Here is a 20,681-nt window from a genome sequence, read left to right on the forward strand (position 1 = left end):
GAAATGACATTGATAAGTCAGACACAGAATGAAAAGGAGGAGCTGGGGTGGAGGCAAAGCAGCTTGCAGAGGAAAGCAGCAACAGTCGGCAGGCCAGAGCAGTTTAAATAGGGCGTCCTGACTGAGATTCACCAATTGGTTGCGTAGAAAGGAATCACGTGATTTGTCAGCTGACTCCGTTCCATCAATCAGCTGCTCCATCAGTTGATTGGGCTGTTTGAGATCAGCTGATGTAGCTGGGATGTGAGCTGAGAATTTAAGGGCATTATTACCTTCAATTTTGTTTCAACCTGTTTGCATTCAAAGTGGTCCAGTGTGTAAGTCTGGGACTTATTGTAAGGGCTACAACGTACAGAGTGAAGCTGTGACGCGCTGTCCTTGACAATATGGAAAGCAATTAAGCTTCTGCCATCTTGGTTCAGACTACAGAGCCTCCGTGTCATTATTTGGTTACCTTCATGAGTATAGATGCAGCTTACAGCCCTCGGCTACATTATTAAAAACCTAAGCATTAATAGGCTCTGACGTGACTGGCTCTGTTCTCCGTACTTTTCAAGGTTTTGCTGTAATGTATTTATTACACTGCAGCCTCCCCTCTGCTCTCTGTGTCCTCCAACTAAAGTTACCCCCATCACTGTAAGAACAATAACACCTTTGTGAGTAAAAAGCCTTTATCAATACACCCGTTCAACAAACACCACCATGTCTCACACAAGCTCAGCTCTCCAGCTCTGACTGTTACAAACATGCTAAAACAAGTACCCCCGCACCCCTACAGTGACTTCACACCTTCGGCACTAGTTGGCTTTGCAGCACAACCTGGACACGAGTAAAAGAAGTTCATTCGAATAAAAAAAAATCTCACCAGCACCCATGACCTCCCTAACCTCTGCACAAAATAAAGGCTACACAATTCTCTGCACTGCTACCGAACTTTGGCATCAGCTGTAAATCATGAGGGGTGGAAACATCCAGTATGGACGTAATTCTGAGGGATGTTGGGCTGAACGGTCTCCACTGAGCTGAATTTGGTCTGAAGTTCTAGTTTCCATTGCTGGTGTTGGATCTGCCTTCCCCTATCAAAAATTAAAATATGCTTAGACATGCACGGCACTCCTGTAACATTGTCAAGCTTAACTCAGGTCAGCAGTATTTAAGTATTTCAGTTTACAAGTTATTTATGAAATTATATGCATATAAATAAATTATAGGCTTCTGTCAAAAAAAAAGACAAATATAATTCACCATGTCAAGCAAAGCTAGCACGAGGAACCACAAATAAACAGCCATCACGAGGAAATTGATGTCGTCAAATGAGAAAGATGGACCGCACAGGCAGCTGACAGCCGCTCTGCTCATAACAAAATCACTGAAGCAATATTAATCCCCTCTTTTCCTTTTTACGGGCTGCACAGTGGAAAGTGTTTTGTCCTTATGAGACATTTGATATGAATGTGCATGAGTGTTGTGGAGGACAATCCAGCTGAGATGATGTTTATATCCACAGAGGAGCAATACGGCAGCAGTGATGAACAAAAGGTCTGATATTCTGCTATTCAGAGACGACTCGGCTTATTTAAATACGATACAATACATTATTGCATTAAGAGTTTCTTTTTGTTATCTGTTAAGGTTTTTAATGAATAAATATTTGTTTTTTAAAAACTGATCTCCTATCTCGTGTGTCATGACGGCTGTGCTGTGGCAGAAAGAGTAATGTTTGTTTTGCTGCAGATGTCTTCCTATTGTGACTCTTCATATTTTATTCATTCAGTTCCCACAGAAAACACAGACGGCTTCACAGAGGCCCTCCCAACTGTGGCCTGTCTGAAGCCACTACCAGGTTACAATTCAGGAGCCACAGGCGGGATGGGACACTGTAATATGATGACCAGGGATGGTAGGTCCTGTCACCATGGTGCTGCAGTGTGACACTACAGCCTCTATCGCAACTGCATAGTGAACACAGGCAACATTACGCTCCCGGGAACGAGTTGCTCCAGTCCAGCAACGGTGATCTTTGAGGGTGCAAATTCACTCCAATCTTCACTACCAGTTTATAAGTGGGAAATGGCATCAACATGTTTTGTGTTTATGCATGGTGTATTAAGGTCTGGATGTCTAACTAAAGCCCTTTTTAAACAGGAGTTGTGCAAATTTGCAGGAAAGCCCACTCAGTCTTTTTTCAGCATTGGCAGTATAAAAACAAAATCGCGGAGTGCAGCAAAATGCCGCCCACCTACTTTTGTTTATACAGAATGTGCCTTTTTCGGGGCAATGGGGGGCGTGAGCAAGTAACAAAACATGTAGCTCAGCGTGTGACGTAAACAGTGACGTGGGAGGGAAGCCGCGGCTGGTCAGTCCTTCGGCGATTCTCTCGTAAGTCGGCCCGTTCTTCACCGTCCCCGTCATCTGACGGTTAATGGCCTCTTCGTTTGCGAGGACAAGGAGGGCGCGCAATTCCTTGTCTCCCCAGTTGCTCATCTTTACAGTGTCTGTCAGGTTTGTGTTTCCCTCTTGCTACTAGCTGCTCGCTAATTCCTGCTATCAGCTGTTTCCTGTTTATCCACCGCCAGTGGCTCGCACGTGCGGCATCATCGACAGCCCCTCCCACAAGTCATCAACAGTCCCTCCTGTTGCAGAAGGCCGTCTCAGTCTGTTTAAACTAAAAAGGTTCTGCCAATATGACTGCCCTATGAGGAGGAAAATTGGGCACCTCGGATCATCTCGCCAATCTGGCTCTGTGTGTCTAAACGCTCGCAGCTTGCCGGCAAAACGGCCCAACATTCACCGAAAATCTGGCAGTGTAAAAGGGGCTTAAGTTTCATACAGCCTCATAGACCGACAGCATGGCTTAGTCTGATTCAGATTAATTTTCTAGCAAACATTACACATGATCCATTCATTGTTGCTGTTTTTTTCTTTTAAAGATTGTCTCCACATAACAGCATTCAGCCTCCAGGTGCCTCGGTCATGTATGGCGCTTTTTTCCTATCTTTATTCGAGAGAGTTGTCTATCAATTTGAGAGCATTATTTATTGATTTCACTTTCACATTTTGTAATATTGTCCCTCTAAACCCTGCCCTCGCACTCAAATAGCTTCTGCTTGCACTTAGATCTACTCTGTTTCTGCTCAAACTGTGTGCTCGCACTCAGATACTGAGTTGCTTGCACAGATTTCCTGCTCCAGCTTCAGCTCTTCTCCTCGCGCTCAAGCTGCTTCTGTGCACTCGTGGAATTTCAGCTCTCAGGATTTTTTTGTGTAACAACCCTGTCAAAATCCCCCAACCAATAGAACGGCAGGTTTATTGTTGACCAGTGAAATGATCCCTGCCTCCTTGCGGGTGCGCTCACTTTAGTTTTAGAGCGTCCCGTCCGGGTGGGTACTCTTTAACCTGGTTCATCCCCTCCCGCCCTCCAGGGCTTTATTAAATGTTCTTCCCTTGCTTTCTTTACATTTTTTGGAATAAAGAGACTGTTAATTTACACACGTGCGCCTGTATTTTTTACTACAATAGCCGCATACAGTATAATAGTAGCCGCATGGCACAGCGCCCCCTAGTCAGCATGCTGGAGGAGAACCAGTGGTCGAGCGGGCTAGAGAATGGATGAGGAGAGCGAACAGTGATAACAAGAAAGCCGGTGAATGAGAGGAATAAAACATAAGATAATTTAAGAGAAAGAATCTAGAGATGAGTTATTGTATGTCTGGTTGTTAGTCAGTTTCAATAGTTGTGTGGTTTCTTTGCAGCCATGGCGACCTGTAAAATGCCCATCATATCAATGACTTGTGTGATCAATTTTCATTTAAATACATTTTATTTTCCTGCACTTATGACCTTTCTTTATATCTTTTGTGAGGTTTTGTAGCAAATGTGAAACACTGTGGAGTCAGCTCTGATATGAGTGTAGCTGTTATATATGAGCTATAACTCAATTATTATATTTCTGAGGTCTACCAGTGATAATTAGGGAGCGCCTGATGGCTTAGTGAGTGGAGCAGGCGTCGAATATGCGAAGGCAATGTCCTTTCCGCAGCAAAAGGCCACAGGCTTGATCAGAGCCTGTGGCCTTTTGCTGCATGTTATCCCTCTTCTTTCCCCCTTTCATGCTTGACCGTCCTGTCAAATAATGGCAAAAAGCCCCAAAAATAATCAATGTTAATTAGGAAAGTCCCAATGATGAGTGGTTTACAGGTACATGTGATGAATGAATGATATGGTCACTATGTTCAGCCACAGACATGTGTAATGTGTGCACGTACTGACAGCTGCTCTGGCAGTGTTTAAGTATTTGAAAGTAACTGGTGAAATTATGGTGCGTCTTTGCCACAGCAGGCTTGATATGAAAAAGGACGACGGAGAGTATGTCTACGTCTATTTCTATCTAAATATGAGAGTTGAAATGAAGCTTGTTTATGTGCACCCAGTTTCACAATGGTTGAGATGTTGAGGGTTTAGGTTGACAACTCTTAATGTCTCAGTAATGACATGCAGATAAAAGTAAAAAAGATAATTGGAGTTCACTCAGTTCTACATTCAGAGAGCTGTATCCGTCTAGAAACCACCTTTAAATAGGACCATTACAAGTGGATGATTCCTCATCATTAATGGAACGAGGTGGCAAAACACCAGTAAAAATTAGATTTACCAGATTAAAAATACATATTCATTAAAACGTGGTAATTTCATCGAGGACTGGGCATATTTAAAGCCTTGAAACTGCAGCAGTTTCAGAAGTTATGGCAACACAAAAGATGAATTTACACAGAGAAAAAACTGGATGATCAATTGCACTGCAATGCAATTAGCAGGTTGGGTTGTACAATGCAGCCCGCCACACTGTTCTTCCTCTGAGGCAATATGTGAGCTTTGGCTCAACTGTCATTTCCAGACTCTTGAAAGCATTTACAAAAGACGCCATCAAGTAACAAGGGGACACTTCAAAACCTTGTTATTCAACATAATGAAAACTTCGAGCACAGCCATTTTTGTACTCTATAACAGAGACAAGAAACACATAAGCTGCAGCACGGCTGCAGTGCAGACAGAAGTACACTCTGATATGTGCGAATTATCAGCCTCCAGAACAAACTGGGAACAACACCCTGCAAATATCGGTTATTTCAAAGGCAGCTCATCTACAGGCAGCTTTCAGGGGTCACTGTGGTTAGCATTAAACAGAAGGCGCTCTGCCATAAACCCTGTTTCTATGCTGACTACGAGGTAAAATAAACTCTTTCTGAACATAAAAAGAAAATCTCAACAGAACAGCGCTATATACCACCTGACTCCTGAAGAAAGACTTTAGACAGGACAATAAGAACCCTTACAAGATTACAAGAGCTTTTCCATCTCCCCAGTTTAAAATCTTCCCAAACAAACACACCGTCACCACTGTTGTCTTCCCCTCAAGGTGGTACATAACGGAATGCTAACCAGCTTTTAATGTAACTTACTAAATTACTAACATATTTCCAAAACTAGAATTACCGCCTGCGGTTGTATGCTTCTTACAGTTTACATCTATCCATGAATACACGGATGCTTCTCACACATCTTACCCCCGGCAGCACAGAAGATCTGTACAATCATCACAGTTTCAATGTGGACATCCAAACTTAGGGTCACCAATTCAACATCTGACCAAATGTCTTCCCATCTGTCCCTGAGTTATTAAGTTGAGTAATGGCAAGAAAAGTGTTTTTGCAGAACATTACGGTGTCACAGCCAAGTTGACCTTTGGGATGTTAAGTGTCATTACTTCATCAATATACCCTATTGGACATCTGTATGAAGTTTTGTCATAATTAACTTAAGAAATCTGAAGAAAAACATACTCTGTGAGGTTACACTGACCTTTGACCACAAAACTCTAATCAGTTAATTCTTCAATCCGAGTGGACGTTCCCTCAAGGTATTTGTGAGATAACATGTTCACCAGAATGACACATGCAAAGTCACACTGACCTTGACCTTTCACCTTTGGCCACCAAAATCTAATCAGTTCATCGTTGAGTCCAAGTGGATATTCATGCTAAATTTGAGGAAATTCCCTCAAGGCATTCTTGAAATATCACTTCACAAGAGCTGGGCGGACAGACTACCCAAAAAATAATGCCTCAGACTATGGCCATAGCCGTCACAGAGGCATAAACAGGCTTAATTCCAACACCTTGAGGGAAGCAATCTACATCAAACTGGAACGACCATCTTTTAACAGAGGAGGTGGCCTACGACACCACTTACCACCCACCTACAATAGAGTCCAACTTTGTTCTCTGTAAGGGTTCACAACCACACAGGGTTAAAAGCCTGCAACTCCCCACCAGTCAGTTNAAACTGGAACGACCATCTTTTAACAGAGGAGGTGGCCTACGACACCACTTACCACCCACCTACAATAGAGTCTTGGGATCCCTCCCCAGATGACTTAACACCCATTCATACCTGGACCCATCTAACCCTAAGGACACACATGACGGCCAGATGGGTCAACCACTCACATGTGACCTTGACGACTCTTTTATTAGTTTTTAAATGTCTTAACGGTCTTGGGCCTTCTTATTTATCTGACCTGCTTTTACCATATCAACCCTCTTGGACCCTGGGGTCCTCCGGCACAGGCATTTTAACCATACCACAAGTTAGGACTAAAACACACGGGGAGGCGGCATTTAGTTATTACTGCCCCTGATTGTGGAACAGCCTGCCGGAGAACATCAGAGCTGCAGAGACTGTTGATGTTTTTATAAAGAGGCTCAAGACTCATCTTTTTAATCAGGCTTTTAACTGATCTCTTTATTTATCTATTTTAAATTCCGTTTATCAGGCTNTCCTCGCCTCGGTTCAAGGTGCTCGGTCATGTCTCTTTAGTGATAGCTAGTGTGTGTGTGTGTGTGTGTGTGCGTGTGTGTATGCTTATATATCGCTATGTGGGGTGGGAGGGTTGGGTTTTCTCTTTTCTTTTTTGTTTTCTGTTTTGGTTCTTTGTTGTTTTTAACCTCTGTGAGGCACTATGTGTTACTGTCGTATGAGAAGTGCCATATAAATAACGTTGATTTGATTTGATTTGAAACTAAGAGCTCGCATGTGACCTCAACATCTCTGTAAGGGTTCACAACCACACAGGGTTAAAAGCCTGCAACTCCCCACCAGTCAGTTAGAACTGAAGAAACCTCTTGGATGAGAGGTGAAATGTCTTCAAGAAACTCAAGCAAGTCCAGTGGCCTACAAAACAGCACTTCAGATTACCATGACCTGGATGACTGAGAATCTTCACCGACTTAATTCCAACTGAAATCAGATTTAGTCAGCCATTTTTACAGTCTCTTTTCGGTCTCTAGATCCAGCTAATAGCAAACAGTTTTTCTGATGACGGACGCTTCTTTGGCCAATGAAAAACTGGAAGAAGAACAGCTGTCAGTTTACTTTAAGTATGCTCTGGATAGGTGTTTTCAGCAAATTTCACAGCAATGGTAAGGTCCCAAATCGCTAGAAGTCATGTAGGGATTCAAAAAACCCACATTATTTAAACAACTGAAACTAGCACCTCACAACTTTTATCCTTTATCTCAGCAGACAGGAATCATCAATTAAAAAGTCTAAATCTGATCAGCAGTGAGCCATGTGGGTTATATCTGTACCATTACTTACCCTGCTCAGCTGCTGCTGTCAGAAGCATCATAAACATACATCTACAAAAGCCTTAAGAAAATAAGGGGATTTTCTAAACACAACAAAGTTACTGGTCTGGTAATGTTTAACTACACCAGTGTGGTATAAATAGAGAATATGAAGGTTCGACAGCTGCCGTTCCATCTGTGCCAACTACTGAAAATGAGAGGAGCAAAACTTTGGAGAAAGTTACAATAACAGTCAAACTAGTTTGTGAGGGGATGAGTGAGATTTTACAACTGGCAGTCATCTCTTGAGGAGTTAACTAAGCTATCTTAACGAGACATGGGACAAACTGTAGGTGCCATGTTTTCCTTATTCTTGAAAACCATGCATATGGTGAGATCATCAGCCATGCAACATCCCTACTGGGTCCAGTCATTGGCTGAGCAAAGAGCATATAATTTTATTCTTTAAAACCATCTGTGCAAACAAATGCAATTTCTCAACCATAATAACTACTGATGTCCAAAGCTAAATGTCTTAATTCCTTAGATAACGCTTTGTTGTGAAAACGTACACTGGATTACTCGATACAACCACTTAAACATCAAACACTATCACAGACGGCCATTAGGAACAAAGTGAAACCCAGATTAAATTTCGAAAATGACTCCGGTGACACACTCCAGACTGGTGCTGATCTGACATTAAAATGGCCTTCAAAGGTTTCAGAGCTCAGATGTGGTACACGCAGGGGTTCTTTCTTTGTACTGTAATGAGGCCCACTTCAAGAGCCCACCTGAGGAGCGCCCAACAGGCAGGAATCTTTACTGTGGTCACTTTGTTATAATTAGGTGAAATAATGCAGATTGTCTGGAGTAAAGTTTGTGCTTGAATAATACTGACACATCCAACATAAAAAACAAGTGAGAGTGGAGTCGTTTGTGGATCCAAAAAGGCTAAAATAACAGTGACTGATGATGAATTTGAACATTTATACATGTCCGAGATTTTTTGTATTTAGAGCTGGGTGTCATTTCCAGCACTGATTGTAATGTATCCACTGCAGCAAGTACTGAACACTTTAAAGAACAGAAACTTGGCATTTCTTTGAACAGACAGTTTTTGATTTAAACAATTTCTTGCTATTTCGAGCCTTTTATTGAAGACTTGTGATATTACGACAAAATCAAACACTAATTCGTTTAGAAAGTTTGTCTTATTTTTGGTGGATGAAAGCTCTGTCTCGTTGCCGGCACAGACCTTCAACAACATTCCTTTGAATGCCCAACACAGAACACACAGAGGTGGACCTGGTTTGAGAAAGCAGGAGTGGATTTGTTAGCTAACCAATGCAACACCTACTGCCTGCTATGGGCAAGACGATGCATTGCTACTGACTGTTCTCCACATACAGATGCACGTGCACGTCCCTTCAGTGACAGCCTGGTTCAATGGCGAAGAATCCTGCTGAGAAAGTTACTATTCCAGCAATGGCAACAACTGCCTGCACTGCAAAGTCACCCAAAAAAAGGAGACAGACTTATTAGAGACTATTTCTAATAGTTTAGCTTTCTGCTGAGGGATCCAAAGGCTCATGGCTGCGGCTTCAAGTTCACATTTATGGAGTTGAAGCCGCAGCAGCCGCAGAAACCCAAATCCAGCCAGTGCAAATCCCAGCTGGGGGCCCCGGACAGCCCCGACTCCCCTGCTGAGGGGCTGAGTGAATGAGCTGTGTGCAACTCTATAATAAAATAAGGTTAAATAAAATGGGGAAACACTGGGTTACTGTATAAAGCATGTGCATGTGGTCGTCTGATGGGAGGGGCTCAGGAAAGACATGGGAGCGCTGCAGGAGGAGGGTATATTTTCAAGTTCTGCCATTTTTACCTTTTCCAGATTTCCACCTTCCCCAGCTTTAACTAAGCAGCTGACCATCTTCCCCCCAGCTCCTTCTTCCTCTCTACAGTAACTGGAGACTAAATATAGCCATATACCGTTTGAGCTAAAGGGGCAAGAGCAAAGTAGATAGAGAATTGAATTTTCAATGAGACTTCAAAGAGTAAGTGTTACTGGTCACTCTGCTGCCCTGGATAGGAACCCAGAGAATGACATGAGCTAGACAAAACAATAAGGAGAATGAGAGCTATATGAGGAACTAAGTGAGTTATTCCCTGAAACCGGAGCAGATAAGGATTTGAAGGACAGCTTGAAGGGACTGAAAAAAAGATAAAGCAAAAAACAAAGAGAAGGCACTTGAAAACAAGGATGAAGACGAACGGGAGAGTGACAGACGAAGAGCTTTGTTGATGGTTTCTCTGCTGGCCAGTTCTTCAGTTATCTGCTACAACTTAAAATGACCATTCATCCACTTGTTAAGCGAGTTTTGACCTTTGGCGTTCAACCAGCCCTGCAGCTTAAAGGAAACATGAGTGAAAAAATGGTAGAGGGAAACTAAAGGAGCAGAAATGTTCATTTATTTAACAATGTTTTAACAGAATGACTTTTATTGAGCTATTTTTGTGTCTCAGTTCTAAGACACAACCCATATTGACTGGTTGTTGAACTGTTACATAATAAACCAACCCTTGTTTACTGGATTAATATTTCATCCACATTTATGAAATCACTGAGCCGCTGAGTTTTTAATGAGCATTATTGATTACTTTTTAATGTTTTACCTTTAATTAATCAATTTCAATGGTGTCATGCTTCCTTGTGTTTATATTAACTGAATAAAATATACAGTGTACGTTAGAGTTAAAGGGGCTCAATGCAAAATTCAGAGCATACGAGTTGTCTGGACACGTCTTACCATTGAGGTGGCTGAAAGCTCAAAGCTGACAGAGGGAAGGCGAAAACATTTGACATAACTGTTACCCAGTTTCACATTTAAGTCTGAGTGTATCCTGAGGAAGAAGTAAGCAGCGGAATGGCGTCCTCGTTAGCAACAAGCAAAACAGGGAGACCAGGACAACGTCCCAAAACAACTCCGCTCAAGGATGACAGCACCCTGAGCACAAAAGAATGCTGGGAAAAGGGCATAACGACGGAGAACAGTGTCCCGGTGGAGAGCCGCAAGGCCGGGGATAAAGAAAGTGTTAATTGTGGACAAATGCCTGACGCACATGAACACACAGAGAGCAATGCCGGGGGCGCAAGGCCGTACTGTGAGTGGAGCCCGTGGGACACCAAACTGGAAGAGGCCCAAGACTCTGAGAGCTGGAGCGTTTCTTTACAACAGACTTTCCACGTCCACAAACAATGTGCAAGGTACCCTGGGTACATTGGTAGTTGACGTTCTGGGACACCATGTCAAGTTCTCTTCTTTCAACATACACTTCCGTTTTCACAGGAAATTCAACGTTGACATAGTCTCTTTAAAAATGAACGCACTACGCCAGTACAACACTGCGAATTGAGGTTGTTTGTCCTTCAACAAAAACACGTGGTTAGGTTTAGAAAAAAAGACCATGGTTTGGCTTTAGAATCTTACGGGACGTCAGAACACCGCTCTATCGGGTGAAAGTCGGTGTTTGTTGGACCCATACACCACCCCTCCAATCTGCCCCACTCAGACTTCCACCGCCTTAACTTTCATCCTTGTCCTGCCACGTTTCCCCCCGACACTGCCCAGGCGCCATTAAACTATAACCTCAATCAGCCGTGTATCATGCTGACATTAAAGGATGCCTTTTTTCATTGGTTTCTGATGCCACAAGCCACTGCCCAAGCATTGGATTTCGACAACTTTGGAGTGAAACCGTGCTCGCACGTGCAGCCGGACTGGCTTACCACAACAACCCCAGAGAAGTGCTGATTAGAACACACTTCATTCTCTGCTCAGGATGCCATTACACCACTATATCTTTAAATAGAAAATCATGGTTTGCTGCTATATTAATGCTCTGAATGTCACACACAGAACCTTTAAGTCTACAATTATAATATTTTCCAAAGTAAATGGTTCCAGGACATTCATTCAAGTTTAAAGTGTTTGCCGAAAGTCTTTGAGTGAAACTACAGATGGTGTTTTCCTAATTCAGGTCTAGAGAAGTCAGCTTCTTTTTGCTTGTTCATCCAACTCTGAAAATAACATTCCCTTGGAGGCAAAACTATGTGTGCAGCCTAAATCATTTCCAACAACCACAACAACAGTTCCATTTCAAAGAGAACTCTTGTTAACCAGAGAGACTACACTGTACCTTGGAGTCCGGCCAGCAGGGAGCAGGAGATGTGAGAAGCAGGGAGGATCTGAGAGGTAGACTCACTGGATGAGTGTCTTCAAATCACCAGACTACTTTAATTAGACTTCTGTACTAGTTAGCATTGAGAGGCTAATTTTTATCCACCTTAGGGCAAAGGCTTGATGAGGCTCCTGTACAGAAGTTCCCAGGCAACAGGAGAGACACAGTAATTCTCTCACCACATTGTCATTGGGCCATAAAGTCTACATCGAGGCTGGTCAGCAAAGGTTTTTCCCATCTCTACACAATAGTGTGAGGCATTGACATGTTTGTGAGAGAAATGCACAAAAAGTGAGAAAAAATATACAAGTGACGACTGACAGGAGCTGCTAAGACAGGATCTATGAGCGTTAACCCTTGGACAGAGGATATGTTAGTGTAGCCTGTCTTCAATTAAACAAAGAACCCTGGGGCTATTTCGAAAATGTCAGATCAATTCCATATACTGGCTCCCAGCCACTCCTTTGCTCATCACTGTGTGATCGAACTGCTGCCGAGAGCAAAGGTGTGACAAGTGTTTAGAAAAAAGCAGATTTGTCTCTGGTTTATCATGAATCTACTGCTTTCACATGGTTAAATCACAGGAAATACGCTGCTATTTTCTCAGTATGATCCAATTTGGTATGTGTCGAGAACAGCAGGTCAGAAACCTTTATTATAGGTGTTTCTGACAAAGTGGGTATAACGAGACACCCACAGGCTCCACGGGTATGAATATAAAAGATAACTGTGTCCAAAAGATAGGGTGTACTTTCATAGCCAAACACCTATTTTGGTTCTGTTCAATACAGTGCGGAATAACATGCAATCAGAAACAGTGGTCTTACAGATGGAGTCTAAGATTCTGGAGAAAGAATGTTAACAATCGACCTCAAAACCCAAACAAACACATGTGCTCCCCCAAATTCATGGACACACATTGCCAAGTCAATAACAGTAGCAACTGTAAGCTTGTTTGCAAATACGTGACTGTTATGACCTGCAAAATTCAGACTGTGAGCAGGACGTGATAAATGCATATACTGTGTGAGCTGAAAATAGAAGAGTGTGACTACATAAAAGGGTTAGATGAATGTGATCTTTCCCAAAACATGACTGATTTGCCTGGTATGGACACAGTGATCATTACAAATTACCTCGTCCTCCAGACCCCCTAATGTTACTAAAATTGCACGGCAAGCTGATGAAAGCGTACAAGAGTCTATGGGACTGTAACTATTTTGTGTGTTGTTGGGTCCATGTATGAAACGACTGCTGTCTTGCTTTTGGCCGGATGAGCAAATGTGCTTGAGTATAAATGTCTTTCTTTTTTTTTTTTAAGATATTTTTTAGGGCATTTTTGCTTTAAATTGATAGGATAGTGAAGTGTGAAATGGGGAGAGAGGGAGAGACATGCAGCAAAGGGCCACAGGCTGGAGTCGAACCCAGGCCGCTGCGGCAACAGCCTTGTACATGGGGCGTCTGCTCTACCCACTAAGCCACCAACGCCCCATAACTGTCTTTCAATGTATTGTAATTGTAATAGCATCCAACTTAATGTTTTTAGCCCAACGCCTTAACGTTAGCATTTGATAATAGTTGACTTTGCTCCTCTGGACTGAAGATGGAGGCTTTTGATCAACAGGTGCACCTGTTTATCCATGACTTTTATTTTAACTTCTCCCCTTTATGTTCTATTGTTTTCCGACTTAATATGACCTTTGTTTTTTCCCAATTGATCGATTGGAACAGCCGTAAACAGCGCAAATTACAGGCATTTGTGCAGCCTTGGTAGTCTTTGCTTCAAGTTGCCTGCCCTCCATCTGGACAGTGCAGCTATGTATGATGTCATTTGTAAAGATGCTTTTAGGGTGAGTCAGCTGACCAAAAGAGTAATATGGCGGAATCCACAGCGTTTGCTGCCCGAGGGTAAGGTAGACAAGAATGCGAGGTCTGAAGTAGTGCAGACTGATTCAAGTGGAATCTATAAAAGTGTTGCTTTTTGATCTGCTAACACTGCAATTTTTGTTAGTTTTAAGTACCAATGATGTAACTCTCAATTGGTGTCTGACCAATACATGAGCTGACTATAGGTTTTCTCTGCTAAGTAATGACATACATAGGTCGTCCAGTAGGGTTGGGTCGGTTCTCGGTAATACCAATTTGGTTCGGTACTCCGTCTTGGACCAGGTTTTTTTTTTGAGACCGACCAGACCGTATACGTCATTTTACAGCCCGTGTCTGCCTCTTCGCCAAGCGCACAGCGAGCAGGAGAGAGAGGGGGGTGGGGCGGGGACTGAGCTAGGGGGTGCGAGTGCGCATGCGCCGAGGACTCTACTGTAGCCTGGAGTTTGTTTAACAGTGACGGGGAGTCGATAATGGCGGACAATTTAGTCTCGAAGAAATCAAAGAATGCGCCAACATGGCAACACTTTGGCTTTGAGCCAGACGAAGGAGGCAACCCTTGTTTGCACTGATTGAGTAAGCTAAATCTGCAAATTTATTTGTAAGGAATAAAAGAAACAATGCGTTACTGTCCTATGGTCGTTTTTTATTTTAAATGAGTCAATTGCGCCCCCAAGTGGCGAAAATCCGGTATTACCGACTTTTCACAAAAACCTGACCTTTTTTTTTTCTCATACCGACCCAACCCTATCATCCGGTAATGCCTAGGTAACACTATACAACATTAGCCCTGAGTTTCCATTCGCCAACTGTTTTTGGAGCTTTCCAACTAAAACCCAGATCAGAGAAACTTGGCATTGGTCCCCAAGATGCTCAATATCCGGACCTGTCAGGGACCTTGTCGGCAATCTACAGCCAATGACAGCGCAAGACACAGGTTGAGGACAGAGACAAGCAGTACTGCAGCACTTTCAAAGGTGTGTGTATGTTTGAGAAGGAGGTAAAGAAACGACAGAGAGAGGGGAAGAGAGGGTGGAAGGTGGACTATTGCACATATTAGCCTTATAACTTACTCAGAGCTCTGCTTTGAGGCTTTTGACTTTAATATTTTCTAACAAGGCCGCATCATTTTTCAAATGTTTAATTTGAATTAAACAGAGTAATCTCAGACCATTAGTTATACATTTTCAATCAAATCATAATTTCTGTATTTTAAAACTATCTAAGCTACTCTGAAATCTTTGGGATACAAGTAGCCCAGGTTCAGGATCACTCTAATCAGTAACAAGGATTTGCAGTGCAAAACTATAGATATGCTTCAGGTAATTTAGGTTTGTCACCACACAGTTTGTTCACCAGACGGCACAAGTTTATTTTCAACTGTAAAATGTGAAGATGTGAATGTGGATTTTTTTTAAATTTAAAGAATCTTTATCAAAAATTATTTATGTTATGCAAAAATCAGACATATCATCACAAGATTTTTATTTATTTTTTTACTTTAAAATACTGATCAATATCAGCCTCAAAAATCTGGTATCATTCAGGCTCTTCTCTTTATAGTGATATCAGTTGGTACCTAAGATCAACCAAATGCAGGATTGGGCTTTAGTTACTCTTTTAATTGACAAATATGTAAATATGCAGTATTTACATAACTGATAAAATATATCACTGATGTCAAAGTAAAGATGTAGAAAACAACCTCAACACTATATTCATGCTATAAGACATCACATCTGTTGAAATTCCCTTACAGAGAGGTTTCAGGTCCATTGAATAAACATCGAGTGGGGTTTTAAATCTGCTGACTACAGGCAGCACTGAGCCAGGAGTTTCAAAAGCATGATTCGTCATCTATCTCATCATCAATAAAATATAATAGAGTTGAATGTTTGGGAAATGTCGCTGCCTATTTTAGCAACACAGCTGCTTTTTTCACATAGAAGGTGAGACAAAGACAAAAAAGCAAGAGAGACACACACAGACAGCCAGTCGGAGTGAGGGGGACTGCAGAGATCTGACGACCCGAGCAGGTGTTGAACAAAGAGATGGAACACAGAGTGAAAAGCCACAGGGGCATGAAAGATGTGTAACCAAAGACAACGGGGTAGTGACCTCTGTTGTACAGCGGACACGCGGACTGCAAAAGCCTGTAGCAAAAACTCAGAGGGTGATGAAGTATATCAAAAACTTTCCTGACTACAACAGCACTGATAACAAACACTGGATGCAAATCAATGATCTCAGAACATCATTTGTTTCAGCATGTTACAGTTGTTTCATAGATAAGGTCCTTGAGATTATTATTGCCTTCGGACTCAAAGAGGGACTTTGTAGCGGCCCTATGGCACTATCTGTGTAAAAAGGACTATTGTAATACCTTCTTATCTTACATGATTTTGTCATGTATGATCTTTATCTAATTCTTGCCTTGTATTTGAAGCACACTGAGTTTAAAACAAACTGGACTTGAGTATTATTCGACGTAAGCAGTTTCCTCGTATGAAGTCCAGACAACGTCTGGAGTTTTCCTTTCACACATGTAGCCCACAAGCGGAGATTGTCTGTGTCAGAAAGGTCCTCACCTACTTTAGACAAAGGTTGGCGCCTGGTGAGAGCGTATAGGAGGAAGGGCATGACGCGGTTTACGTTGCGGTCACGTAGCCAGTTCATCATTCTCGGAACCCATCGGCTATATTCGGCGTCTGACTTCCGGCAGACGGCGATACAGCCTCTGGGGGCAGACCCCCGATTTTTTGGCATTCCAGTTTGATTTGATTACATTCACTGAATGTAGAGTCTGTATATAGAGACTACCAGTTCATTAACTGGTCATAAATAACAGTCTCTTGATGTCCCTTGAATTTGTCTGATGATTCCGGCTTCGGCCTTTATCGACAGAAGTTCCCAAATCTCGTCATCTCCCCAGTTAGACATTTTCATTGAGTTCATTGTGTGAAAACAACTTTGTGAACACGCCGACTCATTCACTGTGAATTTTCCCAACAATTACCTGCTCTATTAACACGTGGACTCAATCGAGCATTACACTACTTTGTAAGGCAGGGCAAAGTCCATTTAACGTCCAATCCAACTGACTCTGACATTTGCTTTCTCACATGCAGCTCCTTTGGGTAGACTATACTGTCATCTTATCGTCTTTGCTGTACTGTCACAACTTCCTGTTTCCAGTCCTAAAATTAAAAGTAAAATCAACAGACAGAGGCACTAACCTTTGGTGCTGATAATCTTAGAGGTGAGCTCCAGAGTCTCGATGTCCTCAGATCCAATGTTCTCCAAGGTGATGGTCAGCTGCTGGGTCTCTCCGTTGAAAAGCTGGACGGACACAGTGGTGGACAGTTCCTCTTTGGACGTCGGGTGAGGTGTGTGAGCTGACCTGTTGAGATTTGTGAGGGATGGAGGAAAAAGTGACTAATAATCTTGCTTTTATTCCCTAAAGGAGTCAATATGAATTAAGATTTCTAATAAATGAACTCGAGAGATATGAGGCCTGCAATGTGGAAGACCAGATGTGGTTTGATATGATGCAAACAGTTCCATTATACTTGTCATAATTTGAAAAACAATTCTTAAGGGATTAATCAATTTTAAGACTGGTCAACTTGAGGTGTGTGAAGACAGATAAAGTTTTAAATGCTCTTTCTCAGATTTTGATGAAGATGATAAATGGTTTTTGGAATCTCATTAGCTGGAACGTCATTTGTTGATGGCTTTTTTTCCCCTCAGTGGAGAGCGCTGCTGAATGATTTGTGAGTTTCGCCATCAAACCTCATTTGGGCCGCAGTTAAAACGTTTAACATCTGAAAGCTTCATTTGTGCTTTTCTTTGTGAGCTCAAACTGCGTCTCGTTGTATTTCTGGCCACATCTCAGTCGGTGACATCATGGCAAACTATTTTCATCAGTTGTCAAAAGCAAAACGCCTGCAGCTGATGCTTTAAGTTTTAAAGAGCTGCTGGCATCTGTTTTTGCAAAGTAATGCAAATACTGGGGCAAAAGGGAATGTACAAGACTGTGAAAGATCAATGCGGATGTTCTCTAAAACTTGCCTCATTAAACATGCACATGTTCATAACTTTAAAATGCAACAAACACTCTGCCTGAGGCTAGAATTACAATGTCAGTCATCACATGCTGCCTATACGTTTTTTTCTGAGCTTGACAGCGTTAACACAAACATAACTCTTCGAAATGTTAAGACACTTCAAATGCATTCTGAAAGTTACAATAGAGTAATGATGGAAAACCTTTTACAATCAAGAAACTGAGAAGTCTAAATGGTTTTGCAACTACTGCAGCAACACACATTGTTTGCATTTTGTTAAATATGTCTCAGTAAAATAGTTTTGTAAAACACAGCTGAAGACTTACGGTAGATCTGTCCTCTGAGCTTTTTGAAATGTTAGAAATAATTAAAGCTAATGTTTGACACTGATGTTAGAAATGTGAGAAACTGTAAGAACGCAGCTTTGTCCTGGAGGCAAAAAGATATCTGAGAAATCACCCAACTTTAACTGAGGTCAGAGCTGAAGGTCTGCCTGTAGACACAGTATGAGCACCCACGAGATGACATACTGTATTGCATTTCTATTCTATTTGCTTCATGTATCCGCCACGGTACTCTTCCAACGCTGGAGAATAAAAAGATTTTCCACATCAAAAGCTGCTGAAGTGCTGTACTTACAGGCATGACCTAAATAGTGGATTTTTCAGCAGCTCCGCTGTCAGAATGATTTAAGCACTCACACAGGGGCCTTTACTAGAATTAATTTAACCCATGATTTCTCCTCTTATGTTTCCTGCTTCGGCTGCATTGAAAATGTCATTTCCTGACAGGATGTACATGGAAACAAATTCACCTGCTACTCTGATGTTTAAAGTTGACAGACAACTGCAGCTGTTTCTGACAGAGAAAATGCCTCTCTTATGGTCAGTTTTGTTTTGAGTTACGCAGCAAAGACCTTTTGGTTTGTTGTGTGTTTTAAATATACAATATGGAATTTGTGCCGCTGTGGGTCTCCCAGTCAAAACAGTGACAAAGGACGGACATTGATGATGATGTGAGGTGGCGCGGGATTATAAGAGTTGTTGTCTTCATTGTTCATTCAGCCACCATTGCCAAGTGAGAGAGAATGAGAATCTATCTGACGTTACTCGGTGGAAATCATGTTCACTGACAAGGAAATGTATTCAAGTGTTATTCACATTAAATTTCATCCTGTCTTTTCATTCAAATGAAATATCCACCTGTAATGTTAACTTGCTAACTTACCATTAGCATTAGATGAGCTGACTACCTTGACAGTGACAACGTTATTTGGCCAATTCAATCGTGGGGTAGCCCAGCCTTGTTTCAGTGGTTGAAAGAATCATACTAAAAATAACTTTAAGATGGTGCTGACTGGTATTTGCTACAGAATTAGATCAAATTCAGCGAGAAAACCCCCCAGCAATGTCTGGCATCTGATCGCAGACTGCTCTGACTCCCTGCTGGATCGGCAAACTTTCTGTTGCTGCCATCACACAGGTTAGGTCCAGCACAGCAGCTGGCCAAATCTGAATTGCTACAGCCAAGCTGAAGGTCCATCTCTGGAGCTGTAGCCTGCTCTTTTCCCAGCAATGTAGTCCCCTAGACGGGGAGTAGCAGGACCGCGGGATGCGCTACCTTGCTAGCTTAACTAATTCAGCTTGTCTCATATGTGACAGATACAGAGAGCAGGAGCAGGATAAGGAGGGGCTGAAAATATCACATCAATATGTGGCCGTAAATGTTGATATTGTGGCAGTCATAACATATAAATCAATGTGTGGGAAACACTGTTATTGTAACGTTATAACACTGAAACCATACGTATTAGCTTGCTGTACAATAAGCTTGGTGGCTGGCATGAGCGAACTGTCATAGTGCCTGCCACATTTAAGAAAAAAACTGGATCAACAACAAAAAACATCAATAAGTTAGCTCTCTTCAATCAAGAGTTTCAATCTAGTGTCATCTGCTGTTTACCCAGACGTTAAAGCAACAAGATGGGGTAAAGGCGACTGACAATGAAATGAAACACAAGTAATCTTAGGGTTAGGGTTAATGTAAGTGCAAGGTTAGGATCTGGTTCCTGAATTAAAAAGGGTTCACAAACCTAAACTGAGTTTTAAGCAAGCATGACACTGCTACTTAGTATGAAAGGGATAAGTTTCCATACTGTGAGTTACACTAAGGTTACAATAAATTATTAATACGTCACTTTTAGGCCACTGTGCCATAACCCAGAGGAAAATTTTGCTGCTCACAATAGTCTTTACTTCTCTCATCAGAAGAAATCAGCATCTTATCTGAAGACGTTTCTCCCGACACCCCAACCCCCTTTAGGAGAAATGAGGAGTAAAAATAAATCAGCAGGAGTTCTTTAGCTGTGCTCATAGGCTTCTCAGAGGGTTCTCAATTCTGAGAACGGATAAAATCGAGACTTGAATTTAATCACTGAGACAAATTTCTGAAATTGTGCGGGCTCATTTTAGTTTTCTTGTGGATCTTACAGTTATCTCAAGAACTGATTATTTCAGACAAATAAAGATCACTGCAGTGAGAGAGGAAAAAGAGCATTTTAAGATCTTAAATAAGGATCAGGCTGAGACAAGAGAGAGGCTATTTCTCAGGAGCTGGATTTAAGAGGTATGAGAAAATGGTCAAAATCTTACACTGATGTTTTACAGAGCTCAGTTATGTCTGGGAGAAACAGGCTGGACAAAGAAGAGATCTGAAGTTGAATTTTCTTTTTCTCTGGGAAAGCTTTTTTCTTTTGGATCAGAAAGAAACTTGAATGTGAGTCAGTGCATAAACATTTCATTTGCATGCACAGGTCTTGTGTGAATGGCAACAACCGAAAGTCTGTTTAATCTCAAATTATGCA

General features: G+C 41.9%; 1 protein-coding gene across 3 annotated transcripts in view; it reads right to left on the reverse strand.

Moving 5' to 3' along the window:
* The window catches only part of trappc9 (trafficking protein particle complex subunit 9), a 318,188-nt gene that overhangs the window by 222,167 nt on the left and 75,340 nt on the right, over nt 1-20,681 (reverse strand). For all 3 annotated transcript variants that reach the window (XM_050034614.1, XM_050034613.1, XM_050034615.1), the window contains one exon: nt 16,988-17,151. In XM_050034614.1, coding sequence (XP_049890571.1) covers nt 16,988-17,151 — 164 coding nt within the window. The remainder of the gene's footprint in view (nt 1-16,987; nt 17,152-20,681) is intronic.

The sequence above is a fragment of the Epinephelus moara genome, chromosome 22 (genome assembly GCF_006386435.1).
Source record: "Epinephelus moara isolate mb chromosome 22, YSFRI_EMoa_1.0, whole genome shotgun sequence".
NCBI classification, from domain to species: domain Eukaryota; kingdom Metazoa; phylum Chordata; class Actinopteri; order Perciformes; family Serranidae; genus Epinephelus; species Epinephelus moara.